At 44.0% G+C, this 24,567-nt stretch overlaps 1 protein-coding gene across 2 annotated transcripts in view; it reads left to right on the forward strand.

Moving 5' to 3' along the window:
* Positions 1–24,567, forward strand: part of LOC134533654 (pyruvate dehydrogenase phosphatase regulatory subunit, mitochondrial) — a 194,173-nt gene that overhangs the window by 139,805 nt on the left and 29,801 nt on the right. For both annotated transcript variants that reach the window (XM_063371192.1, XM_063371193.1), the window contains exons 9-12: positions 9,343–9,485; positions 16,838–16,986; positions 21,356–21,563; positions 24,448–24,537. In XM_063371192.1, coding sequence (XP_063227262.1) covers positions 9,343–9,485; positions 16,838–16,986; positions 21,356–21,563; positions 24,448–24,537 — 590 coding nt within the window. The remainder of the gene's footprint in view (positions 1–9,342; positions 9,486–16,837; positions 16,987–21,355; positions 21,564–24,447; positions 24,538–24,567) is intronic.

Here is a 24,567-nt window from a genome sequence, read left to right on the forward strand (position 1 = left end):
CGTCCTCGTTCCGGAGTCCCTCCGGAGCAGGTAGGTCCCGTCCTGGTTCCGGAGTCCCTCCGGAGCAGGTGAGTCCCGTCCTCGTTCCAGAGTCCCTCAGGAGCAGGTGAGTCCCGTCCTGGTTCCAGAGTCCCTCCGGAGCAGGTGAGTCCCGTCCTCGTTCCAGAGTCCCTCAGGAGCAGGTGAGTCCCGTCCTCGTTCCAGAGTCCCTCAGGAGCAGGTGAGTCCCGTCCTGGTTCCAGAGTCCCTCCGGAGCAGGTGAGTCCCGTCCTGGTTCCAGAGTCCCTCCGCAGCAGGTGAGTCCCGTCCTGGTTGCAGAGTCCCTCCGGAGCAGGTGAGTCCCGTCCTGGTTGCAGAGTCCCTCAGGAGCAGGTGAGTCCCGTCCTCGTTCCAGAGTCCCTCAGGAGCAGGTGAGTCCCGTCCTCGTTCCAGAGTCCCTCCGGAGCAGGTGAGTCCCGTCCTGGTTGCAGAGTCCCTCCGGAGCAGGTGAGTTACGTCCTGGTTCCATAGTCCCTACGGAGCAGGTGAGTGCCGTCCTGGTTCCATAGTCCCTACGGAGCAGGTGAGTCCCGTCCTGGTTCCAGAGTCCCTCCGGAGCAGGTGAGTGCCGTCCTGGTTCCAGAGTCCCTCAGGAGCAGGTGAGTCCCGTCCTCGTTCCAGAGTCCCTCCGGAGCAGGTGAGTCCCGTCCTGGTTGCAGAGTCCCTCCGGAGCAGGTGAGTCCCGTCCTCGTTCCAGAGTCCCTCCGGAGCAGGTGAGTCCCGTCCTCGTTCCAGAGTCCCTCCGGAGCAGGTGAGTCCCGTCCTGGTTCGAGAGTCCCTCCGGAGCAGGTGAGTCCCGTCCTGGTTCCAGAGTCCCTCCGGAGCAGGTGAGTCCCGTCCTGGTTCCAGAGTCCCTCCGGAGCAGGTGAGTTACGTCCTGGTTCCAGAGTCCCTCCGGAGCAGGTGAGTCCCGTCCTGGTTGCAGAGTCCCTCCGGAGCAGGTGAGTTACGTCCTGGTTCCATAGTCCCTCCGGAGCAGGTGAGTCCCGTCCTTGTTCCAGAGTCCCTCCGGAGCAGGTGAGTTACGTCCTGGTTGCAGAGTCCCTCCGGAGCAGGTGAGTCCCGTCCTGGTTCCAGAGTCCCTCAGGAGCAGGTGAGTCCCGTCCTCGTTCCAGAGTCCCTCCGGAGCAGGTGAGTCCCGTCCTGGTTGCAGAGTCCCTCCGGAGCAGGTGAGTCCCGTCCTGGTTGCAGAGTCCCTCCGGAGCAGGTGAGTTACGTCCTGGTTCCATAGTCCCTCCGGAGCAGGTGAGTCCCGTCCTGGTTCCAGAGTCCCTCCGGAGCAGGTGAGTCCCGTCCTGGTTCCAGAGTCCCTCCGGAGCAGGTAAGTTCCGTCCTGGTTCGAGAGTCCCTCCGGAGCAGGTGAGTCCCGTCCTCGTTCCAGAGTCCCTCCGGAGCAGGTGAGTCCCGTCCTCGTTCCAGAGTCCCTCCGGAGCAGGTGAGTCCCGTCCTCGTTCTAGAGTCCCTCCGGAGCAGGTGAGTCCCGTCCTGGTTCCAGAGTCCCTCCGGAGCAGGTGAGTCCCGTCCTGGTTCCAGAGTCCCTCCGGAGCAGGTGAGTCCCGTCCTGGTTCGAGAGTACCTCCGGAGCAGGTGAGTCCCGTCCTCGTTCCAGAGTCCCTCCGGAGCAGGTGAGTCCCGTCCTCGTTCCAGAGTCCCTCCGGAGCAGGTGAGTCCCGTCCTGGTTCGAGAGTCCCTCCGGAGCAGGTGAGTCCCGACCTGGTTCCAGAGTCCCTCCGGAGCAGTTGAGTCCCGTCCTGGTTCCAGAGTCCCTCCTTAGCAGGTGAGTCCCGTCCTGGTTCCAGAGTCCCTCCGGAGCAGGTGAGTCCCGTCCTGGTTCCAGAGTCCCTCCGGAGCAGGTGAGTTACGTCCTGGTTCCAGAGTCCCTCCGGAGCAGGTGAGTCCCGTCCTGGTTGCAGAGTCCCTCCGGAGCAGGTGAGTTACGTCCTGGTTCCATAGTCCCTACGGAGCAGGTGAGTGCCGTCCTGGTTCCATAGTCCCTACGGAGCAGGTGAGTCCCGTCCTGGTTCCAGAGTCCCTCCGGAGCAGGTGAGTGCCGTCCTGGTTCCAGAGTCCCTACGGAGCAGGTGAGTCCCGTCCTGGTTCCAGAGTCCCTCAGGAGCAGGTGAGTCCCGTCCTCGTTCCAGAGTCCCTCAGGAGCAGGTGAGTCCCGTCCTGGTTCCAGAGTCCCTCCGGAGCAGGTGAGTCCCGTCCTGGTTCCAGAGTCCCTCCGCAGCAGGTGAGTCCCGTCCTGGTTGCAGAGTCCCTCCGGAGCAGGTGAGTCCCGTCCTGGTTGCAGAGTCCCTCAGGAGCAGGTGAGTCCCGTCCTCGTTCCAGAGTCCCTCAGGAGCAGGTGAGTCCCGTCCTCGTTCCAGAGTCCCTCCGGAGCAGGTGAGTCCCGTCCTGGTTGCAGAGTCCCTCCGGAGCAGGTGAGTTACGTCCTGGTTCCATAGTCCCTACGGAGCAGGTGAGTGCCGTCCTGGTTCCATAGTCCCTACGGAGCAGGTGAGTCCCGTCCTGGTTCCAGAGTCCCTCCGGAGCAGGTGAGTGCCGTCCTGGTTCCAGAGTCCCTCAGGAGCAGGTGAGTCCCGTCCTCGTTCCAGAGTCCCTCCGGAGCAGGTGAGTCCCGTCCTGGTTGCAGAGTCCCTCCGGAGCAGGTGAGTCCCGTCCTCGTTCCAGAGTCCCTCCGGAGCAGGTGAGTCCCGTCCTGGTTCGAGAGTCCCTCCGGAGCAGGTGAGTCCCGACCTGGTTCCAGAGTCCCTCCGGAGCAGTTGAGTCCCGTCCTGGTTCCAGAGTCCCTCCGGAGCAGGTGAGTCCCGACCTGGTTCCAGAGTCCCTCCGGAGCAGTTGAGTCCCGTCCTGGTTCCAGAGTCCCTCCGGAGCAGGTGAGTCCCGTCCTGGTTCCAGAGTCCCTCCGGAGCAGGTGAGTCCCGTCCTGGTTCCAGAGTCCCTCCGGAGCAGGTGAGTCCCGTCCTCGTTCCAGAGTCCCTCCGGAGCAGGTGAGTCCCGTCCTCGTTCCAGAGTCCCTCCGGAGCAGGTGAGTCCCGTCCTGGTTGCAGAGTCCCTCCGGAGCAGGTGAGTCCCGTCCTCGTTCCAGAGTCCCTCCGGAGCAGGTGAGTCCCGTCCTCGTTCCAGAGTCCCTCCGGAGCAGGTGAGTCCCGTCCTGGTTCGAGAGTCCCTCCGGAGCAGGTGAGTCCCGTCTTCGTTCCAGAGTCCCTCCGGAGCAGGTGAGTCCCGTCCTCGTTCCAGAGTCCCTCCGGAGCAGGTGAGTCCCGTCCTGGTTGCAGAGTCCCTCCGGAGCAGGTGAGTCCCGTCCTCGTTCCAGAGTCCCTCCGGAGCAGGTGAGTCCCGTCCTGGTTCGAGAGTCCCTCCGGAGCAGGTGAGTCCCGTCCTCGTTCCAGAGTCCCTCCGGAGCAGGTGAGTCCCGTCCTCGTTCCAGAGTCCCTCCGGAGCAGGTGAGTCCCGTCCTCGTTCCAGAGTCCCTCCGGAGCAGGTGAGTCCCGTCCTGGTTCGAGAGTCCCTCCGGAGCAGGTGAGTCCCGTCCTCGTTCCAGAGTCCCTCCGGAGCAGGTGAGTCCCGTCCTCGTTCCAGAGTCCCTCCGGAGCAGGTGAGTCCCGTCCTGGTTCGAGAGTCCCTCCGGAGCAGGTGAGTCCCGTCCTGGTTGCAGAGTCCCTCCGGAGCAGGTGAGTCCCGTCCTCGTTCCAGAGTCCCTCCGGAGCAGGTGAGTCTCGTCCTGGTTCGAGAGTCCCTCCGGAGCAGGTGAGTCCCGACCTGGTTCCAGAGTCCCTCCGGAGCAGTTGAGTCCCGTCCTGGTTCCAGAGTCCCTCCGGAGCAGGTGAGTCCCGTCCTGGTTCCAGAGTCCCTCCGGAGCAGGTGAGTCCCGTCCTGGTTCCAGAGTCCCTCCGGAGCAGGTGAGTCACGTCCTGGTTCCATAGTCCCTACGGAGCAGGTGAGTGCCGTCCTGGTTCCAGAGTCCCTCCGGAGCAGGTGAGTCCCGTCCTGGTTGCAGAGACCCTCCGGAGCAGGTGAGTCCCGTCCTCGTTCCAGAGTCCCTCCGGAGCAGGTGAGTCCCGTCCTGGTTCCAGAGTCCCTCCGGAGTAGGTGAGTCCCGTCCTGGTTCCAGATTCCCTCCGGAGCAGGTGAGTCCCGTCCTGGTTCCAGAGTCTCTCCGGAGCAGGTGAGTCCCTTCCTCGTTCCAGAGTCCCTCCGGAGCAGGTGAGTCCCGTCCTGGTTCCAGAGTCCCTCCGCAGCAGGTGAGTCCCGTCCTGGTTCCAGAGTCCCTCCGGAGCAGGTGAGTCCCGTCCTCGTTCCAGAGTCCCTCAGGAGCAGGTGAGTCCCGTCCTCGTTCCAGAGTCCCTCCGGAGCAGGTGAGTCCCGTCCTCGTTCCAGAGTCCCTCAGGAGCAGGTGAGTCCTGTCCTGGTTCCAGAGTCCGTCCGGAGTAGGTGAGTCCCTTCCTGGTTCCAGAGTCCCTCCGGAGCAGGTGAGTCCCGTCCTGGTACCAGAGACTGTCCGGAGTAGGTGAGTCCCGTCCTGGTTCCAGAGTCCCTCCGGAGCACGTGAGTCCCGTCCTGGTTCCAGAGTTCCTCCGGAGCAGGTGAGTGCCGTCCTGGTTCCAGAGTCCCTCCGGAGCAGGTGAGTGCCGTCCTGGTTCCAGAGTCCCTCCGGAGCACGTGAGTCCCGTCCTGGTTCCAGAGACTGTCCGGAGCAGGTGAGTGCCGTCCTGGTTCCTGAGTCCCTCCGGAGTAGGTGAGTTTCGTCCTGGTTCCAGAGTCCCTCCGGAGTAGGTGAGTTTCGTCCTGGTTCCAGAGTCCCTCCGGAGCAGGTGAGTCCCGTCCTTGTTCCAGAGTCCCTACGGAGCAGGTGAGTGCCGTCCTGGTTCCAGAGTCCCTCCGGAGCAGGTGAGTGCCGTCCTGGTTCCGGAGTCCCTACGGAGCAGGTGAGTGCCGTCCTGGTTCCAGAGTCCCTCCGGAGCAGGTGAGTGCCGTCCTGGTTCCATAGTCCCTACGGAGCAGGTGAGTGCCGTCCTGGTTCTAGAGTCCCTCCGGAGCAGGTGAGTGCCGTGATGGTTCCAGAGTCCCTACGGAGCAGGTGAGTGCTGTCCTGTTTCAATTGTCCCTCCGGAGCAGGTGAGTCCTATCCTGGTTCCAGAGTCCCTCCGCAGCAGGTGAGTGCCGTCCTGGTTCCAGAGTCCCTACGGAGCAGGTGAGTGCCGTCCTGGTTCCAGAGTCCCTCCGGAGCAGGTGAGTGCCGTCCTGGTTCCAGAGTCCCTACGGAGCAGGTGAGTGCCGTCCTGGTTCCAGAGTCCCTCCGGAGCAGGTGAGTCCCGTCCTGGTTCCAGAGTCCCTCCGGAGCAGGTGAGTGCCGTCCTGGTTCCAGAGTCCCTACGGAGCAGGTGAGTGCCGTCCTGCATCCAGAGTCCCTCCGGAGCAGGTGAGTGCCGTCCTGGTTCCAGAGTCCCTACGGAGCAGGTGAGTGCCGTCCTGGTTCCAGAGTCCCTACGGAGCAGGTGAGTGCCGTCCTGGTTCCAGAGTCCCTCCGGAGCAGGTGAGTCCCGTCCTGGTTCCAGATTCCCTCCGGAGCAGGTGAGTGCCGTCCTGGTTCCAGAGTCCCTACGGAGCAGGTGAGTGCCGTCCTGGTTCCAGAGTCCCTCCGGAGCAGGTGAGTCCCGTCCTGGTTCCAGATTCCCTCCGGAGCAGGTGAGTGCCGTCCTGGTTCCAGAGTCCCTCCGGAGCAGGTGAGTGCCGTCCTGGTTCCAGAGTCCCTCCGGAGCAGGTGTGTCCCGTCCTGGTTCCAGATTCCCTCCGGAGCAGGTGAGTGCCGTCCTGGTTCCAGAGTCCCTCCGGAGCATGTGAGTGACGTCCTGGTTCCAGAGTCCCTCCGGAGCAGGTGAGTGCCGTCCTGGTTCCAGAGTCCCTACGGAGCAGGTGAGTGCCGTCCTGGTTCCAGAGTCCCTCCGGAGCAGGTGAGTCCCGTCCTGGTTCCAGATTCCCTCCGGAGCAGGTGAGTGCCGTCCTGGTTCCAGAGTCCCTACGGAGCAGGTGAGTGCCGTCCTGGTTCCAGAGTCCCTCCGGAGCAGGTGAGTCCCGTCCTGGTTCCAGATTCCCTCCGGAGCAGGTGAGTGCCGTCCTGGTTCCAGAGTCCCTCCGGAGCAGGTGAGTCCCGTCCTGGTTCCAGATTCCCTCCGGAGCAGGTGAGTGCCGTCCTGGTTCCAGAGTCCCTCCGGAGCAGGTGAGTGCCGTCCTGGTTCCAGAGTCCCTCCGGAGCAGGTGAGGTCCGTCCTGGTTCCAGAGTCCCTCCGGAGTGGTGAGTCCCGTCCTGGTTCCAGAGTCCCTCCGGAGCAGGTGAGTGCCGTCCTGGTTCCAGAGTCCCTCCGGAGCAGGTGAGTGCCGTCCTGGTTCCAGAGTCCCTCCGGTGCAGGTGAGTGCCGTCCTGGTTCCAGAGTCCCTCCGGAGCAGGTGAGTGCCGTCCTGGTTCCAGAGTCCCTACGGAGCAGGTGAGTGCCGTCCTTGTTCCAGAGTCCCTCCGGAGCAGGTGAGTGCCGTCCTGGTTCCAGAGTCCCTCCATTACATATGTTATGCTATGAAAATATGTTACGGCTATGAATGAACCAAAGATATGATAACCACTGATAAAATACTGAAATATTCAATTTGGAATTTGATGAATTTTAATGTTGTGTTATGAAGACATGTGACTGTTTTGAATGCACCAAATATATGCTAACCCCTGTTAAAACACTGACATATCTAATGCGGAATTTTTGAAATGAAAACCTGTGACGGCAGAACTCACGAACTAAATGTAATTTTTCAGAATTTTCTGGTGAATTTTTAAAACAAAGAATTGTGGTTATGTTTTTTACAACACTTATTCAATTCCTTTAAAAAAAGAATATTTCTGTCAACATCAGCAATCTAAATTTTGAACCTGTATAGTATCCTACATATTAATGTTATTATTCATTATAACCCGAACTATAATTAATAATTTTTTTACTTTCATTATAACGCCCCCACAATCCCTTTTCGTGGGTGGAATTTCGTAAAATTCATTCTCATTTGAACTCAAGGTAACAAAAATAATAATTTCGCCAAATTTCAAACCTGTAGGAGCTATAGATTAAAAGTTGCAATTTTTTTGACATTCGCCGCACTGCTCTTTGTGGGTGGAATTTCATAAAATTCGTTCTTGGTAAATTTTATGCATGCCAAATAGAATATTCTGGCCAAGTTTTATACCTATAAGAGCTATATGAATATTCCTACCAAATTTCAAGTCTCTAGGCCTTATGGTTCCAGAGATATCGTGATGAGTCAGTACATAGGTGGAAATCTCTTTTATATATATGTGTATATATATATATGTATATGAGCTCTGAATAATTTAGATATAATTCTTCTATGTATTTTAATTTTTTTCTTACTCATTTTATATGTGTAGCAGTCCTTAATTAAAAAATAAATTATAATCATTCAAACCAATTATTTAGTGCAGTAAAACCCAATAGTATATCCATATATTGTGATTAAAACATTACTTTGTTATCATGAGTGTCAGAAAGAACAAGAACTAAAATTAGAGTATCTAGACCGTACTAAATTGTGTCTTGCTAAATAATCAGAAATGTTATGTAGAACACATAGAACAAATGACTTTACAAAATATAATTTTTTATTATTGATATGTATTAAAACAATGATAGTATGGAAAAGGAATCTACTATATATATATTTAAATCAAAATGCCCCTATTATTCAGTCAATCAAACTGTATGAGAATTCCTCACAAGCCTTCTGGTTTAAGAATTATACTTGAAATGTCTAACAGCAAACACCAATAGTTATAGATATTTTCATTTAAACTTAAATCAGGTCATGTCATTTTCTGTATTAAATTTGATATTCAAATAGTATCACTAGAAATAATGTATACAGAAAAACTATGACACACCTAAAAATCAACACACCTACCCATCCATAACCCAATTTTCCATCTACCTACTCATCCTTTCAGTTACACGTTTAAATATCTTCCCATCCACCCACCTTTTCATCCAAGTACTTATCCACCTACCTTCTCAACTAAGTACCGATTCACCCACCTATCCATTCACCCACCTACCCATCCACCTACTTATTCACCCACTTATCCATTCATCACTCAACCAACCACTTACCACCCATATAACCATCTACTTACCCATTTACCTACCTACATATCCGCCTACTCATCCATGTATTTACTCATTCACCTACCCAAACACTCACCTACCCATCCACTCACCTACCTTCACTCTCACCTACCCACCCACTCACCTACCAATTCACCTACCTACCCATTCAACTACTTAACTATTCACCTACTCATCTGCCCACCTACCCATCCTCCTACCTACCCAAACACCCTTAACTTCCCATCCATCCACCTTCCCTTCCATATACCCATCTACTCATCGATCCATCTACTTACATATCCATCCACCCACCTTCCTGTCCACCTAACCTATCCACCTACCTACACACCCACCTACCCATGCAACTTCACACACTTTGTTTCCCACTTACCTATCCATCCACTTACCCATCCTCTCACCTACCCACCTACCTACACATCCATCTACCTATCCACATACCTAACAATCCAACCAACTCATCCAACTACCTACCCATTAACCACCTATCCATCCACCCACTTTCTCTTCCTTTTAACCATCCTTCCTCCTTCCCATCTATCCATCTACTTACGTATCCATCCACCCACTCTCCTGTTCACCTACCCATCCATCCAGCTACTTATCCACCTACTCATCCACCCACCTACCAATATACCTACATATATAATCACCTACTTATTCTTCCACACACGTACCAATCCAGCCACCTACCCATCCATTTACCCATCCACCCACTTTCCTATCCACCTACCCACCCATACACTTACCCACCTATCATTCCACTTACCTTGTTCTGGAACCTTTTTGATTATTTATATAACACGTAACATAAGCAATCAAAATTATAGTTCCTAGCTTAAACTGGTTGTTGTGCTTTGAATAAATAACTATCCATAATTTTTTTTTGCTACTGCCTTAATCAGATATTCAACACAACAGTATTCATTTTTCGTAGATAAGACATTCATAGATAATAATTGTTCAGGAAACAAATATTTACTATTGTGTCAGTGTCACCCCTGTGTTGGTCCCGATCGGTGATGCAGCATTCAGAATCACCCAAGTGTAACAGGTGTAACAGGTGTTTGCGCGGGGCGGGCTCGGTGATGACGGCTGCTGTGCAACCGTGCCGCAGGTGAGCTGGTGCCGTACCGGGTGGCGTACACCAACACGTTCAGCAAGCCCCCGTGGTTCGACTGCGTCAGCGAGGAGTACGCAGCGGTGCGGGAGGGCGTGGCTCTCAGCGACTACTCCTCCTTCACCAAGATCGACCTCTGGGTCAGCTGCTTCATCACACTGTGTCTTTATTTCAGTTTTCATCCACTACACAGGACGTTTCACTGTAAAACATTGATGACTATTTTTTCTGACTTTTTTAGGATCTATCAATTCAAAGTAGGGATACTAGGACTTAACTCGAGACTTATTTTACAAATAGTCAGGTCTAAAGAATCAATAAACACCAGCGAACTACAATCATAAGAATCTGAGTGATTACAGATCAAAATCTAGTATTGATTCTATGACTGTTTACATTTCCAAGGAAGAGTTAGTTCTATTTCAAGGTCGTTATTGAAATTCGGATGAATTTTGACCCTTCCCCATATAAAGGCAATATTTACACTTTATAGAAAGTAAATATTTAATTTCTTTTAATATTTATTTTGTTTAGTTACATTTTATTCTGTATGTTTACATTTGTAATCTATGATTAATTCAGATTGTGAATTTCTTTGGTTATCGTTTTGTCTATGTATTATTCTGTGTTATTTTTATTTTAAAATATTGTCAAGGCTAGCATAGCAGTATTTTTTGAAACAACTATTAATTTAAAGATGAACACGTCAGTAATGGTTAGTAATTTTACTAGTTTTTGTTTTAACAACAAACTAAAGAAAATCGTTTACTAGTGACGGGGAAAATATTCTTTTAGAATGAATTGAGCCTTGATTAAGACAACAGCTAGAACGCAACATTTTGACATTGATTTATAATTGAATATTTTATAGAAGATTGGAAATGGTTATTAACGCCAATATTAACTGAGTTTGAAGAAAATAATAATTTTAATCGACGAAGATAATACTCAGACATCAAAATTTTAATTACTTACTTAAGAAGAGAATCAACAAAAAATCTGTGTCCAAGAGATAGCCGAATGACTAATTTGCTTTGAAAACTACGAAGATTAAATGCTGTTTATAATTCCGAAGAAAGAAGAATCCTGTTGAAGATTGAAAAGTCGCAGTTCGAGCCCGGGAAGGATGACCGTCGCGCAGTCCAGCCCAGTCGCCGCCCATAATCTGAAGGAGGGAGTCGTGACAGCGCGTATTCCTGCCGCACGCTAGATGACGGAGGAGCAACACCAATATTGCAGTCCTGGATGAGTCGAACCAAGGAGTCTCCGAGAACCTACACGTCTCGTGGGTATCCTGCAGCAAGGTTTGGTCCCTTACCCCATCACCCGAAGACTCGCTGAATATAGAAGTACCCGAGCGAATTACAATTTAAGAAAGACGAACATTTTTCCCAGAACTTTAGATTTACAAATCAAATCCCGGAATCGCGATCCCGAGCAAGATAGTATTAGCTAGTATAGATGGAATTTGATATTGGAATAACGTATAGCTATTTTGGTTGACTGGTACTGCAAGTTTCGTACCCAGTAGTCCAAGCTCTACCAGACTGAAGTTAGTTAAAATAAATAACATCCAAATAATTAATATTTGATAGTAAAGATAATTCACTCAAGTGAAAGAATTGTTAGATGCTTGAAGTTGAGAGTAATAACAAATTCCATCTGTAGTATAAAATAAATTAGTTTAAGTTAAGTTTTTTATATTAAGTGTGATTTTGTGCATGTCAAAGTGTATTGTCACCGTAGTAGCAAACATTACACACAAATATAAAACGTACATTGAATTTTTTTACACTTTATTACAAGGTCTAGTCACAATAGTATTTAACATACTTTTGATGCTTTTACCTTGAATTTCAGACACAAGCTTCTTGACACAATTCTTAAAACTGAGAGAGGTAGGCTAGAGAAACCGAAATTATTAAATACATTAAATAATTTCAATGTTAACACTAGCTGACTCCATAACCAATAAAAAAAACTGCAAAATAAAACTGTTTATTAAGGGGTTTCAGTTTGAAATTTTCTCATGTTAAAAAAGGTTGGTCTTTAATTATATTATTTAATTATTCAATAGGCAGACATTTAAGATAAAAAAAGAACCCTTAAAGAGCATATAGGCGTTAATCTTTACTGTATCACAGTAATGAAACTTAACGGGTGCCAAGGCATCCAACTGTGAAAAAACAATTTTATTTGTTCTAACAGTAAACAATAGAAGATTTATAATTAAAAATGTAATAATATTTTTTTTTCCATTCCATTGCTAAAACCACATGGTGTTTAATACATGTGAAATAATTACGAAGGAGGAGTGTGTAGTGATATGTACATCAAGCATATGATCCTGGAGTAGGGGTTTGTCGTGATGTATGAAGTAGGCACAATTCAGCACGCTAGAGGCTGGTAGTAGAGGAATTTAAGCTTCTTTTAGGATTTTCGTCTATATTTGTGGAAATTGTTAATTTTTACATAAAATTAAAAATAATTCCATTGATCAAGTATTGCATCAAGGACTGGAACTAATCAATTCTATCAGTATATTTATTGCAGATTTTTTTAATAAATTTTGTAATTTTTCCCGAATTTCTAGCTAAATATAATTACCATTTTCCTAGATATCTCCCAAAGTTCAAGATGTTGGGCACCTCAGTAATAATAAATTAATACTGCACTCTCGTGGACAAAAATTAAACTAACATGATTGTAGTGCACTCTAGCAGATGGCATGTGTACTACATGACACTAGTGCTCCTAGTAACAGGTATTGAAAACAAGATGGCGGCAGCACTCTCTAGCAGACACCATGTGTGTTAACTAGCGCTCCTGGTAGCAAGTACTGAAAACTAAATGGTGGTTCTGTCTTCTGAAGCGATGCTATTATTCCTTCAAAGTAAAAAAAATTACAAGTCTGAATATGTGTGTTATTTTTTACATACCGTATTTAATTCTGTTCGGGTAAATGTCTCGATGGCTGTGCAGTTAAAGGCATATGTTTTCCAACGTATGGGCCAGAGCTGCGATGGTTCGAATCACAGCGCTCCCAAAGTATTTTTTAAAAAAAAACTAGGGATGTGCGAAAGTGACTTTTTCCACACGAAATGAAAGTGAAAGAAAATTTATCAAGTTTCGCGAAAGTGAAACGAAAATGAATTTTTCTATGAGATAAATATATTCTTAACGAAAGTTAAAGCGAAATTTTTTAATTAACAAAGAAAAAAGTGCCCCAAAATTTGCTCTTCAGTAATAAATTCTATTACATAAATCATTTTGGTACCTTTTGATATATATATATAAATATTATTATTTAATATAATCAACATCCGCCCTAGACCACACAACACAGCCCCATGTCACTCGTAAATTTCAAGAATCAATCCAGATCTTTCAGCGCACAGACTATTTCCTTTACAGTCGTAATGTCGCAGTCTATGATAATATATTTATCATGTGCATGGTACTGATGAAAAAATACGTGAATACTGCGGAACGGCCGCCATCTTGCACCACTGTCACACATGGCTAGCTCAGGAAGCTGTAGACCAGGCAAGGGACATGGTCAAAACAAAACATAACAAATGGTTGCTGCCAAGTGGTCATTACACGCAGTGACTTGTTGACCTTTTTGTCTAATTGGCTGTATATTATGAGGATTTTATATGCCAGTCAGAGTATGTAAAATTTAAATAAAGCAGACGACAATGTTTTTGTTTGGCTGTGCGCGAATAAAAGTAGGTACGTTCTTTGTTTATGTGTATACGGTAAATACTAAATACTGTACTAACAGTTCTGGAATGTATGTTTTACGAATATAGTACCTACACTACTGTTTGAAAGCAAATGAATCAGGTAATTTTTCAAATATTGCATGATTTTGTTTTGATACCTAGGCCTACTGTAATCACGGTTGAATTTTGTTTACTTTATCTGCCATGTTTGTTCAAATTATGATTTTACCGTATTTTCATTAATGTGAGTTTTTTTCATCACCACGTAAATTAATCTTAATGGAAATCTTTTTTCTAATTAATGTCTTTATATGATTTGCATATGTTATTACATTATTAGTAATAACAAGCAAATCATATAAAGACATTACAGTAGAATCTCAGTGCTAAGTACTTACAGGTACCTCAAGTTTTTGTACTTAGTACTGAAACATGCATACATATCTTTACAAAAAGAAAAAAATATATAAAAAATTGCTACAGGAGAGCCGCAATGCCATATGTATTAGCAACTGCGACTTGCTTTTTTCCCCTTGTCTAGTTCTCTGAGTATATCCACTTTTTCCTTAAGCGTGAATTGCTTTCGTTTCTTTTTATCTCCAGGATCATTCATATTGTAGCACAAATACAATGCGGTGTCTAAATAACGTAACCTGAAAATAAACTCAACAATAACAATAAACAATCCCGGCACAGACATCAAACAGTATTTTTAGCGTAGCGTAACACTTTTGTCTAACTAATTAATACTTCTCTCAAACTTCCGTCTTTCGATGTATCGAATGGTGTTGTGTTGCTCACGTCGCATACTACGTACGGTATAATCTATGGTTGTGCGCGCAACTGTTTGTTAACTTTGTTTTGAGAATTTAGAGGTTAGAAAATACGTTGCGGTGGTATTTGTGTATCTTTGTTCTACTACATTAATCATTTAGCTGGAAATTTATTTACCAGTTTAAGTAAATTTTGGTGTAGTAATGCCACGCTACTAGTAGAATTTTTACGTTATAGTGAAAATATGATACTTTAAACTGAAACCGTTTTGCATGGCGAAGATACGATTTTTGGCGGGGACTTAAAAAAAATTCGTTAAGTGAAATATACTTTATAATAAGGTACGTTATTGTACCGGTATTCTACTGTACATTTTTATTAAATTACGAGTTCTTTTTCAACTAGAACAAACGGAACTTCGGTAAGCTATTGAACTTTCGTTTGGCTCGAAATATTTCGCTAAAAACGAACTTCGACAGATGAAATTCTTACCGAAATCGAAAATGAAAGTAGCAAAATTTCGATTTCGGTATCGGTATACCGAACATTCGCACAACCCTAAAAAAAACTTAATGTGGTGATAAGGACCATTACAGCTCTGGTAGGTAATGGAACATCGACCTTATGTGATAGGACAGAGCAACGCTGGTGCTCTCTAGGAGTAAACAGCAAAAACAAATAGGTCGGTATCCAAGATGGCGGCCTCCAGCAGAACAGAAAAACCAAGATGGCGGATGTGTCGTCATTTAATATGGCGGCCTCCAGCAGACCAAAACAAGATGGCGGACATGACGTCAAAACCGAGAAAATGGCTGTGAAATAAAATCCAAACTGGCGAACATGTTATTGGAATTCAAGATGGTGGCTGTTATGAAAATTGCAACAATCTATAATCCAAGATGGCGACCGTAACGAAAAGTGCATTGATAACATCATACACATCCAAGATGGCGTGCATAGCGAAAAGTGCAACATTAGTGAGTGGGGCGCTTGATTTAAAGATGGCGGATCCAAGATGGTCGCCGGGGTCAAGTTCAAGGTCATTCAAGATGGCCGCCGTGATGTCAGATGGCAATCGGTCATTGAACCCATCCACATCCACATATACAGCCTGAAGCGTGGGCCAGGATAATGATATTTGTTTTTATTGGAAATGTCAGACTTTTAATTTATATTTTATAAATATGAGCAACAGTTGTTTATGACCCTTAATTTTTAATCACATCCGTCCTTTCGTACAATGTTTTTAAAATAATGCCTAAAATAAAATTTAAATAAAAGGCTGTGAAGCTTTCCTACTACATTGAATTAATTTTTATGTTATTAAACATTTGTGACTTTACTAATTATTAATCATATTCAATATGTTTCCTTAATTCAATTTAAAGGCTTTCTAACAATTTTTTGTACTGCATCATATTGCCAGTACATCCACTGCAGTACTAATAGTAAAATCCGTACAATTTTTATATACAAGAATAATATTAAAATTTGAGTGTCCACGATGCAAATACATCTCAGCATGTTGTTATTTAACCAAATTGTAGGCTTGTATTTCATGGTGCGCCCTATTCCCTCTCTTTCCCCGACACAACAGCGTGAGACGAGATCCCAGCTGTATTGCTGGTTGCATCGCGCCTCTTCGCTTCCTGCCATTGTGTGCGCACCTTTAATAGCAAAACCTAATAGTCTCCTAAGCCTAAGTCCACTAATAGCCCCAAGATTTTTTGCGTGGGGCGGTCTTACAAATTGCACGATACGTAAAATGTTACGTTTACCTTACATCATGTCGACTTATGTTAACTATCCTCTTCATGACGCACTTCTCGCTGAACTCGGTCAAATGCTTTATTACGGTTTTATCTTGTCATACTCCAATGACGTACCAACAGCTAGCCAAAATACAGAAAAGTCATAAAATGGTTAAAGTGGTAAATTAATGCAATGTTCTGAACTTATCCATACGGGCATCAGATGATTCAGTCTTGTTTTCTGTGAATTTTTTCATCTTCATATTTTTATTTATTTTTTGACTTTCTAAATGCTTCCTTGTCAAAAAGTGAAAAACTGCATGGCGTATGTACAAATAACAGCATTTAATTATATTAATGCTGACAGCCTAGTGTTTATGTACATATATGTGTGTGTCTGTGTGTGTATGTATGTATAATATATATATATAATAAGAGAGAGAGAGAGAGAGAGAGAGAGAGAGAGAGAGAGAGAGAGAGAGAGAGAGAGAGAGAGAGAGCAAACTAACACAGAAAAACATTGTCTCTATACCTTTTCCATGCAAAACGTCTTGTCTGAGCCACTTTCTGTAGCCTTGTTGGTTGGTAATGTGTGTGGCAGTGACTCTTCCAACTGATAGTCTTCTGATATAGAAGGGAGCTCGGCACTTATAGGTGAATCCAATTCCAAAATCTGGAGGACCATTAAATCAATATCATTTGAACTTTCTTACGTTCTCTCCCCGTTCCAGTGGTTTTCGAAATATCTACTTTAGACTGTAAACATAAACCTTTCTCTGATATATGTTTTGAGGTTATGTCAAAATAATTACTTTATTGTATTATGGTGATATAAATGCACACATTAATTATATTATATTGTAAATTATGTGTAAATAAACATAACTCACCAAAGTTTGTTATCTTAGGTTTAGCTAGAATGTGTCTCTGGTAGATTACCAGTCGTTTTATTGCCAACAACCTCCCTTGCCTTTGTCAATTCAAAAGAAATACCAGGTTCTTATTTACATTTATTTGTAATAGTGAGCAAAAATGCATCAAATAAAATATCCATGTTATTTATTTCAGCAAAATGCTTTTCCCAGCCAATTCAAAAAGTATCACAACACAGTTCTTTGCTGACTTGTTGCTACGGCCTCCACATCTCTCTGCAAGTGTGTTGGAAACTCTTGGAAACAGCTGTGCAGGAACTTGTTGCTGGAGTGCAGGGGTTCAGGGGTGTGGGGGTGCTGGTTGCAGTCGAAGGGGCGGGAGGTGGTGGACTGCCTGCAGTTCCTGTGCTCCAACGACGTGGACATCCCGCTGGGCAGCGTAATCCACACCGGCATGCAGAACCCCCGCGGTGGCTACGAGAACGACTGCAGCCTCGTCAGGATAGCCCACAACCAGTGAGCTCACACTGACACCGCACACCACAACTGTTTTCATTGCAAGCATATTCAAAACTCCCACATTTAACTGAAAGTTATTGTGCCTTCAGTGAAATCTCCTTATTTACACTCTTCAAGACACCAGTAGACAAAGTGTAAACTGCTGTAAAGTATAAGTTGGCGATAGTCTGTGATACTGGCTAAATCCGGCAGTCGATGCGGCTTTAGTATTTTATGAATTTAAATTAAAAACCCTTTGATATTTAAATGAATATTTAATGTTTCTACTTTTTAAATAACCTACAGTAGAATCTCGTTATAGCGAGCACGGTAATAGCGAGAACACGGCTATAACGAGGTATTTTTGAGGAATTTACGGCGTGATCGCTTGAAGCGCGCTTTTTTTATTTGTCTGCTTTATCTCCACCCCTCTCGCCACTAGACATATTGCCGTTGACACCTGTCACATTCTTCAGCCTTGCAGTCGCCACCTAAGTGCGTGGCTTTAAAAATAGAATCCCGTCCTTTCTTTCTTTTATCAAACTTCTGTCGGCACTAGAGCTGTAGCTAGAGGTGGGTCGCAAAGTATCAACCTGCTACTTTGTAACTCATACACGCCTGTATCAGGTACTGCAAACGAGTACACTATCCTAGTATCAAGTACTTTAATATCAGTTTAGAATTCGCCTGGAACAACACCACGGCCAATGTGCGCGTGCGCAGAACACGATCGCAGATGACGGTCACTTGGGTGGAGCTTGTGAAAGGGGAGGGAGCGGCACAACGAATAAGGGATAAAGAAGGGAGGAATGTAGGGGAGGAAGCGCAGGGGAACGCGTTGAAGGAGAGGCGCAGAGCGAAATTGTTACGAGTCGTTTTGTTTATTGTCCCACATCAAAGTACGCTCAGTGCGCAGGGTGTGCACCATCTCGTTCAATAATAAAACTAATGAAATTTTAATATTAAAAAGTACATTAATACAAGATATAATATTTATATTTGTGCACCTAACAGCTATGAAAATGCAAATAAACTCTCAGTTGACACTAATAACAGATGTAATCAACATATGGACTTTCTTTTTTCGAAAACAATTAGTAACTAGTATTTTCATATATTAAAATATTACGATTTTATCAAAAATTAAAAATAAAAAAAACAGATAGGTATATTAGTGAGCATACTATATCAATAGACATTTGAGTTAGGTACATCAGGCAGATAGCAGTGCCAATATCGATAAAAAAACAAACGCTTTGCAAGTTCAGTCACTATTTAACAAATAGTATTGCATTATAACTCAGTTTTTGTTTACACAAATTACACTTAGCAAACTCATTATTTTCCGTGAAAAAATTCCACACAAATGAAGTCTTTTTCCTGCACTTATCCATTCCTTATTTCACTATAAAGATACTAACTACAAAGCATGACAGCCCGCAACAATGTACATGATAATACATGGCCAGGACGAACTGCAGTGAATGTTGAACTGATTGATACTGGCTGTATTAGGCGGGCATGAGAGTAACAGAGGTAGAGAATTACCGGGCGTGATAAATAATGTATCAGATTCTCCTTCCGGTCGCACGGTCCTGGGACCGCTACTGCTCTAACTGATACAGAAATATCAGCTATTTGTAACTAGTACATTACTGTATCAGTATCAGGTTGGAACAGATACCGAAAATTGCTGTAACAACCCACCTCTAGCTGTAGCAAACCGTATGTATTCGATACTGAGTAACGTGTGTGCCATCTAGTAACGAGTAACGAAACGTTACACACGGCTGCATCTCGTTACTCACATTTTTCGTATGTTTTACGTATGCGCGCGCATATTAGATGAATTTACGTTACAAAGAACGAGGTTTGTTTATTAAGTAATGTATAATTTGGAAATTCGTCGTCCTAGTTTTTTTTACTGTTTATTAAAGGTATTGTGTGTGTAGAAAAAGTTCGAGATTGGAACAGAAACAACGTAAGAAAGTATTTTTTACAAATTAGAAATATGTATGTTTTTGTTTTTATAATCGCATATTTTCACGTTTTTTTTTTTTTGGTTATCTTAAAAGATATAATATTAAAAAGCCGCTCTAATGAGATTTAATTGTTTCTTGGTTAACAAAAACTATTAATTATCAAATATTGTTAATTGTTTATATTCTACTTATTATTTACGCGACGCCATACTGTACGCGTACGCAATACGACTGGATTCATTGCTGCAACATAACATAGCATGTTATGCGGTATCAGAAGTAACAAGTAACGTAACGATAGTAACGAGTACTAATTGTTATAGTAACAAATACGTACGGGTACACATTTTTTCGTTACTTTTACACCTCTAGTAGGCACTACCGTATTTATTTCCGAATCGCTAGGACAGTTTTCTTGTAACTTTTGTTTCGGTCAGTTGTTGGGGTATCTGTCCGGGAAAGGGGTGGTGATGGTTTGAGTTTAATCCCAAATTTATTTTCTAAAAAAGTTGACAGGTTTCTTTAAATGAAAAAAGTATAGTTTTCCAGTGACTATTTCGTTTGAGGCGTACGTGCGTTGCAGCAATCCTGCTTTTTTTGTAAGGAATTAAATCGTCGCGCTACACTAGCACCACCTGTTAGCAACATCCCGAACCAACATGGCCGCCAGCAGACAGCCCGCGTCGCCAATAGATAGCAGGACAATGCTGCGTCGGCCGCGGGCTGATATGCTATACTTACGTGGCGTGCTAGGGTATTCTATTCTGGTTATTTTGACGCAATCGGTGATATCATCCGTACTTATGGGGTATCGTTTTAAAGAGAATTCACACATCTGCTCACAGAAATTAAGATATCATTAATATAACCTGCTATTTTCCAATTATACAGGTTTAAACACAATTTTTATGCTATTTTCGGTTAATTTTTATTTTTTGGGGGCCAAAATTTGTCCAATTCGGTTATAGCAAGGACATGGTTATAGCGAGGATCAAACCCGGAACTGTGACACCTCGCTATAACGGGACTCTAGTGTATTTGTTGTGGTCAGGGGGATTCGGCATTCTATTTTTAAGTGATTATGGAGTCACTGAGCTGGCAGGGCGTGTGAAAGCATGCAAGTACCAGTGATACCTGGACCTGGCCCGCCCTCAGCATCAGTTGCACTTCAGTTGCTATAGCGAGCTCTGGTGGCGTCCCACACGCCGGTGAACACGTGACTGCTTAATAAACAATCATTCACCCGCAAGCAGACCATTTGATCTTCCGTATGGCCATGACAGTGGCTTGTACAACACCCAATTCGATTCGTGAAATAGAGCTTTTGTATCAGTTTAGTTGCAACTTGTAAGAGGACGAGTTGTAACCATGTACGTGTTACTGCATTCCGTGTAACTGTCTGGCCAGGTGCTGACAATCTGCAGTTGTGACGCCTCGAGAACCACGGTGACACACGATAGTGAGAGCGGACCAGGTCTTGGTAATGTTGGGAAGTGCACAAGGTCTCGTTCCCCACACGTCTCGTCACGCCCTGAGAGGAGACGCCTCAGGGTCCGTTACATCCTCCCGTAGCAAAAATACCGTCCGAACCTAGCAGAAGTGGTTTTTGGATTCCACTTACTATCTCATTGGCGTTGTTTAACCTGCACTCACAACAGATGCTCATCACTCGGGAATCAGTGATGTTTGATATGATTGGTTTCAGGTAATGGCTTAGTTTTTACCAAACTATTTGCACACACAGCCACTGTACACATTGTAATTTTTTTAAATATAAATTTGAACAGCGTCTTAAAGTAATAAAAATATTCACTTCAAATTTGTGTTCTAAACATGTTGCCTGTTCTTATTTATTAAGCATTTGCAAACATACGATGCATGCAACAATAACATTTTACAACACTCATATTATTTTACAATAACATTGTTTTAGTCAAACTGCTCACAACAACAATAACTCGTCCCACATGACGCTGTTGTTAGACACATTGTTGCAAGCAGATGCACTCCTAAACTAAGTGACAAATAGGAGCAGCAAGTGATCCAGGCAACCTCTTTCCACTGACCTTGGGTTAGGTTAGGTTAGCTGCATAAAAACACAGCATTTATTTTTTTCAAAAACTGAAGTATTTTAGCAAACATTTTACACATAATTATTTTACGTGACTTAACCTATCTTTCATTTCAGTATTATTCGTCTAATCTTCTATAAGCCACTACACGACAGATTTATCTTTTTCTTTCCGTGTGTATTTGTAGAGTGATGTGAAAATTAAAATTTGTTGTGATTTCATTTTTTATTTTTAGTATTAAAATTCAATATTTAGTGTTTGAGAATGAATTGCCACCCACACTGGTGTTTGATCCGTGCAAGCAGGCAGGTAATGTGGTGGCTTGTCGCGCAGCTACCTGATGATCGCGCCCACCATCCAGCAGACGCGCTGCAAGATGTGGGTGCAGCGCCACCTGCCGCCCGACGGCTCCGTCACCATGGCAGACGTCACGTCCATGTACACTGCCATCTGCGTGATGGGGCCCTTCTCCCGGGAGCTGTTGGCGGGCCTGACGGACACCGACCTGTCCCCTCGGGCCTTCCCCTTCTTCACCTACAAGGTCACGCTCTCACACTCTGACAGTGTGTGTACATAATGTCTATCAAATATAGGCGGTCCAAAGAAAAGTTAGCTAAAACTTGTAATAGGTGGGGGCCTATTAGGGTTAGAGGGAGACCAGAACCTGGCATGGACTGGGGTTTACGTGACTGGAGCAGTTAGGTAAGCAAGGTAAATGGTTTCAGGTATACAGACATTTTATTCAAATTCAATATTAATTCAAGATTATTATTACGTTAACATTTCTGATAATGTAAAGTTTAAACAATGCAAGGTTGAATACATAAAGCATGAACAAATTCAATATTAATTCAAGATTAATATTACGTTAACATTTCTGATAAAACGAGTTGGTTGACAATTATAATTTGAATGGGTAAGCCGGCTACACAGTAAACGATCCAATCGACGATCGTCAAAAAGGAACATAATTTCCACGAATGAAGTTATATTACAAAAATTGAATTTACAAAACTACTGCAAAGTGCAGGTACAAGAAAGAAAGAAGTTACATTATTCTTTAAAAAGCTTTAACAAACAAATACGTGTGACGACGTCTCGGGGGGAGACAGTTACAAACAGAAAAACGGAAGCGAAGGTTAAGTTAAATTTAAATCAAATATCCAAACAATTTTTGATGGTGGCGGCCGAAAAGGAATTTAGACAGAACAAATTCAAACATAATTGATTCTACATTAGGGTGAGGGCCACCGCCTGACTGACGACTCGATCCAACTTACATTTCTCCCCTGAGGTCGCACACGCACGAAGACTAAGTAGAAGCTCTCGGACTACATGCTAGTGAAATAACAACAGGTCAGCTACTGCTGACAACCAAGCCTGACCAAGGCAACCAGTAGAAGAAGAAGCCCTCATCATGGCTGCAGCTGAATTTATAAACTCGCGCCGTAGCGTGCGCATGCGCATATTGAAAGGGTGGGGGAACGAGTAGAAATTGAACAAACACTAGGAGGGGGGGGGAAAGGAGGGAGAATGATGAGGGGAGCGGAGTGCCGGAGGCCTGCGATGACGCGCGCAGTTTTAACTTGGCGGGCCTAAACGCTACAAACTCAACAATAAAAACTTCAGGAAATATATTTAGGGTGCACGTGTGCATTGCATGTGTGTGTAATGTGTATGTGTGTTATGTGTGTGTTGGTGTGTTTGTATACATATATATAACATTTAACGTTTATATAAAAATTTAAATGTTCATGTCAATCATAATTTGATTTGTTCAGATTTAAGTGTTCCTCACCTATTTTTAATCCAGCCAAACATACGTAGTTGGACATACCTATCATTATTATCACAATTTCTTTTTAAGTAATTAAGTCTAATCATGTTTATAATTGTAAACATGTACTAATATTATACTTGTAGCACTGGGGGTACTTGGTGGCACTATCCACACAGCAGGACCTTCTTCTTGGAGATTCTTGATTTGCAGGTTACTTAGCAGATTTTAATTAAAATATTAAAGGTTTTGCAACTTATAGTGGTGGGCAGACCTTAAAGAGGGCCACAGAAATCATAAACATCATTTACCAGGAAGAACTATGGTCTATATCAGGGAGAAGAGTAGGCTTAGCTATGCTAGAGTATCAAAAAGTTCTGTTACCATAATCAATAAAATGGAGTTTGTCTCGAAATTGTACTAATTCTGTTTGTCATAAAGTTGTTCATCCTATGTTTATCCTATTTCCATTTGTTCTGAAGTATTTTTACTTAAGTTATTTTTCCTATAGTAGTATGTCCTAAAACGAAGAGTAAAAAATTTATCCACCCTATAATGTTGTTTTTACCTAGTTTAGACAAACTATGAAAATACATTTTTAGGACAAACAATGTGTATTCCATGTTCCTGGCTGAGCGCAGATGAGCAAGGGGTGTGGCAAGTGCGTCCACGAACTTGAAAATTAAGCTGTTGGTGGTCCAAGGATAAAGGAAAGTAAATTTTTGGGTGAATAAATGCAGTAGTTATTTATGACGTCCAAATAACAAAACAAGTGTTGTTTGTTGTTTTGCATTAGCTTTAAGACCGACCATAACTGAGGTAAAAAAGTAACTTTAGAACATAGTTTTTAAATGAGAAAATACTTAAACCACGCAAAACATTTTAATAATAACGGTGGTATAAATTACTATTTTTTTTAACACAATAATTTTGTTAAAACTGATGCTCATGCAGAACACAACACTCATATTTTTCCTTTAAATATGCAGGGTTGAGTCATGTCAGGAAAGTCATAGAAGACACAAACAAATGAAAATGTTTGCTAACTAGTTTATACTCGCATGTTAAAAAAAAAAAATACTTTGACCTGAAAAGGTTTTTGCTTTTGTAACATAAAAGTCTGCATGTTCTTGCCTATAGTAGGTCTGTTTTGTATTATGTTTATTTTGCTTAATATATATTTATATAACCATTTTATATTAAAAACAGGTGTTAGGAAATTTTATCAAAAGTTCCTAAAAAAGTCCTAAAATTGTATCTCTGTATTTACAGACACCTTGAATTATTGAAAAGTGTTTTCATAAATTTTGAGCCAAATTTATCATATTTTTATGATGCCAATTATAGCTTTATGCTGTTTCTTCCATTCACAATCATTTCAGTTTCTACCTATCTATAACAAGGATATAATTTATCTTGTGCCAGAACTATTCTGAATCAAATAATTAAAATTAAAAGAGTTTTTTTATACACTAATTTAATATCTATAAATGTTCCAAGTTTTCATCCTGCAGGTTCTGCAAAATATTATTATTTAGTAGTCAATAAGTTAGTATTTGTCATAAAGTATCGTTGTTCACCTCTTTAAACATCTCATTTTTAATTGTTTTATGTTGTCTTTTGTTTACAATGAGATCTCAACTTACAGGAACTAGATGTTGGCTTGGCCAATGGGGTGCGGGCTTTGAACCTGACCCACACCGGTGAGCTAGGATACGTCCTTTACATCCCCAATGAGGTGAGGTCCAGTTTACAAATGTAAATCATT

Source organism: Bacillus rossius, chromosome 7 (genome assembly GCF_032445375.1).
Source record: "Bacillus rossius redtenbacheri isolate Brsri chromosome 7, Brsri_v3, whole genome shotgun sequence".
Taxonomy (NCBI): domain Eukaryota; kingdom Metazoa; phylum Arthropoda; class Insecta; order Phasmatodea; family Bacillidae; genus Bacillus; species Bacillus rossius.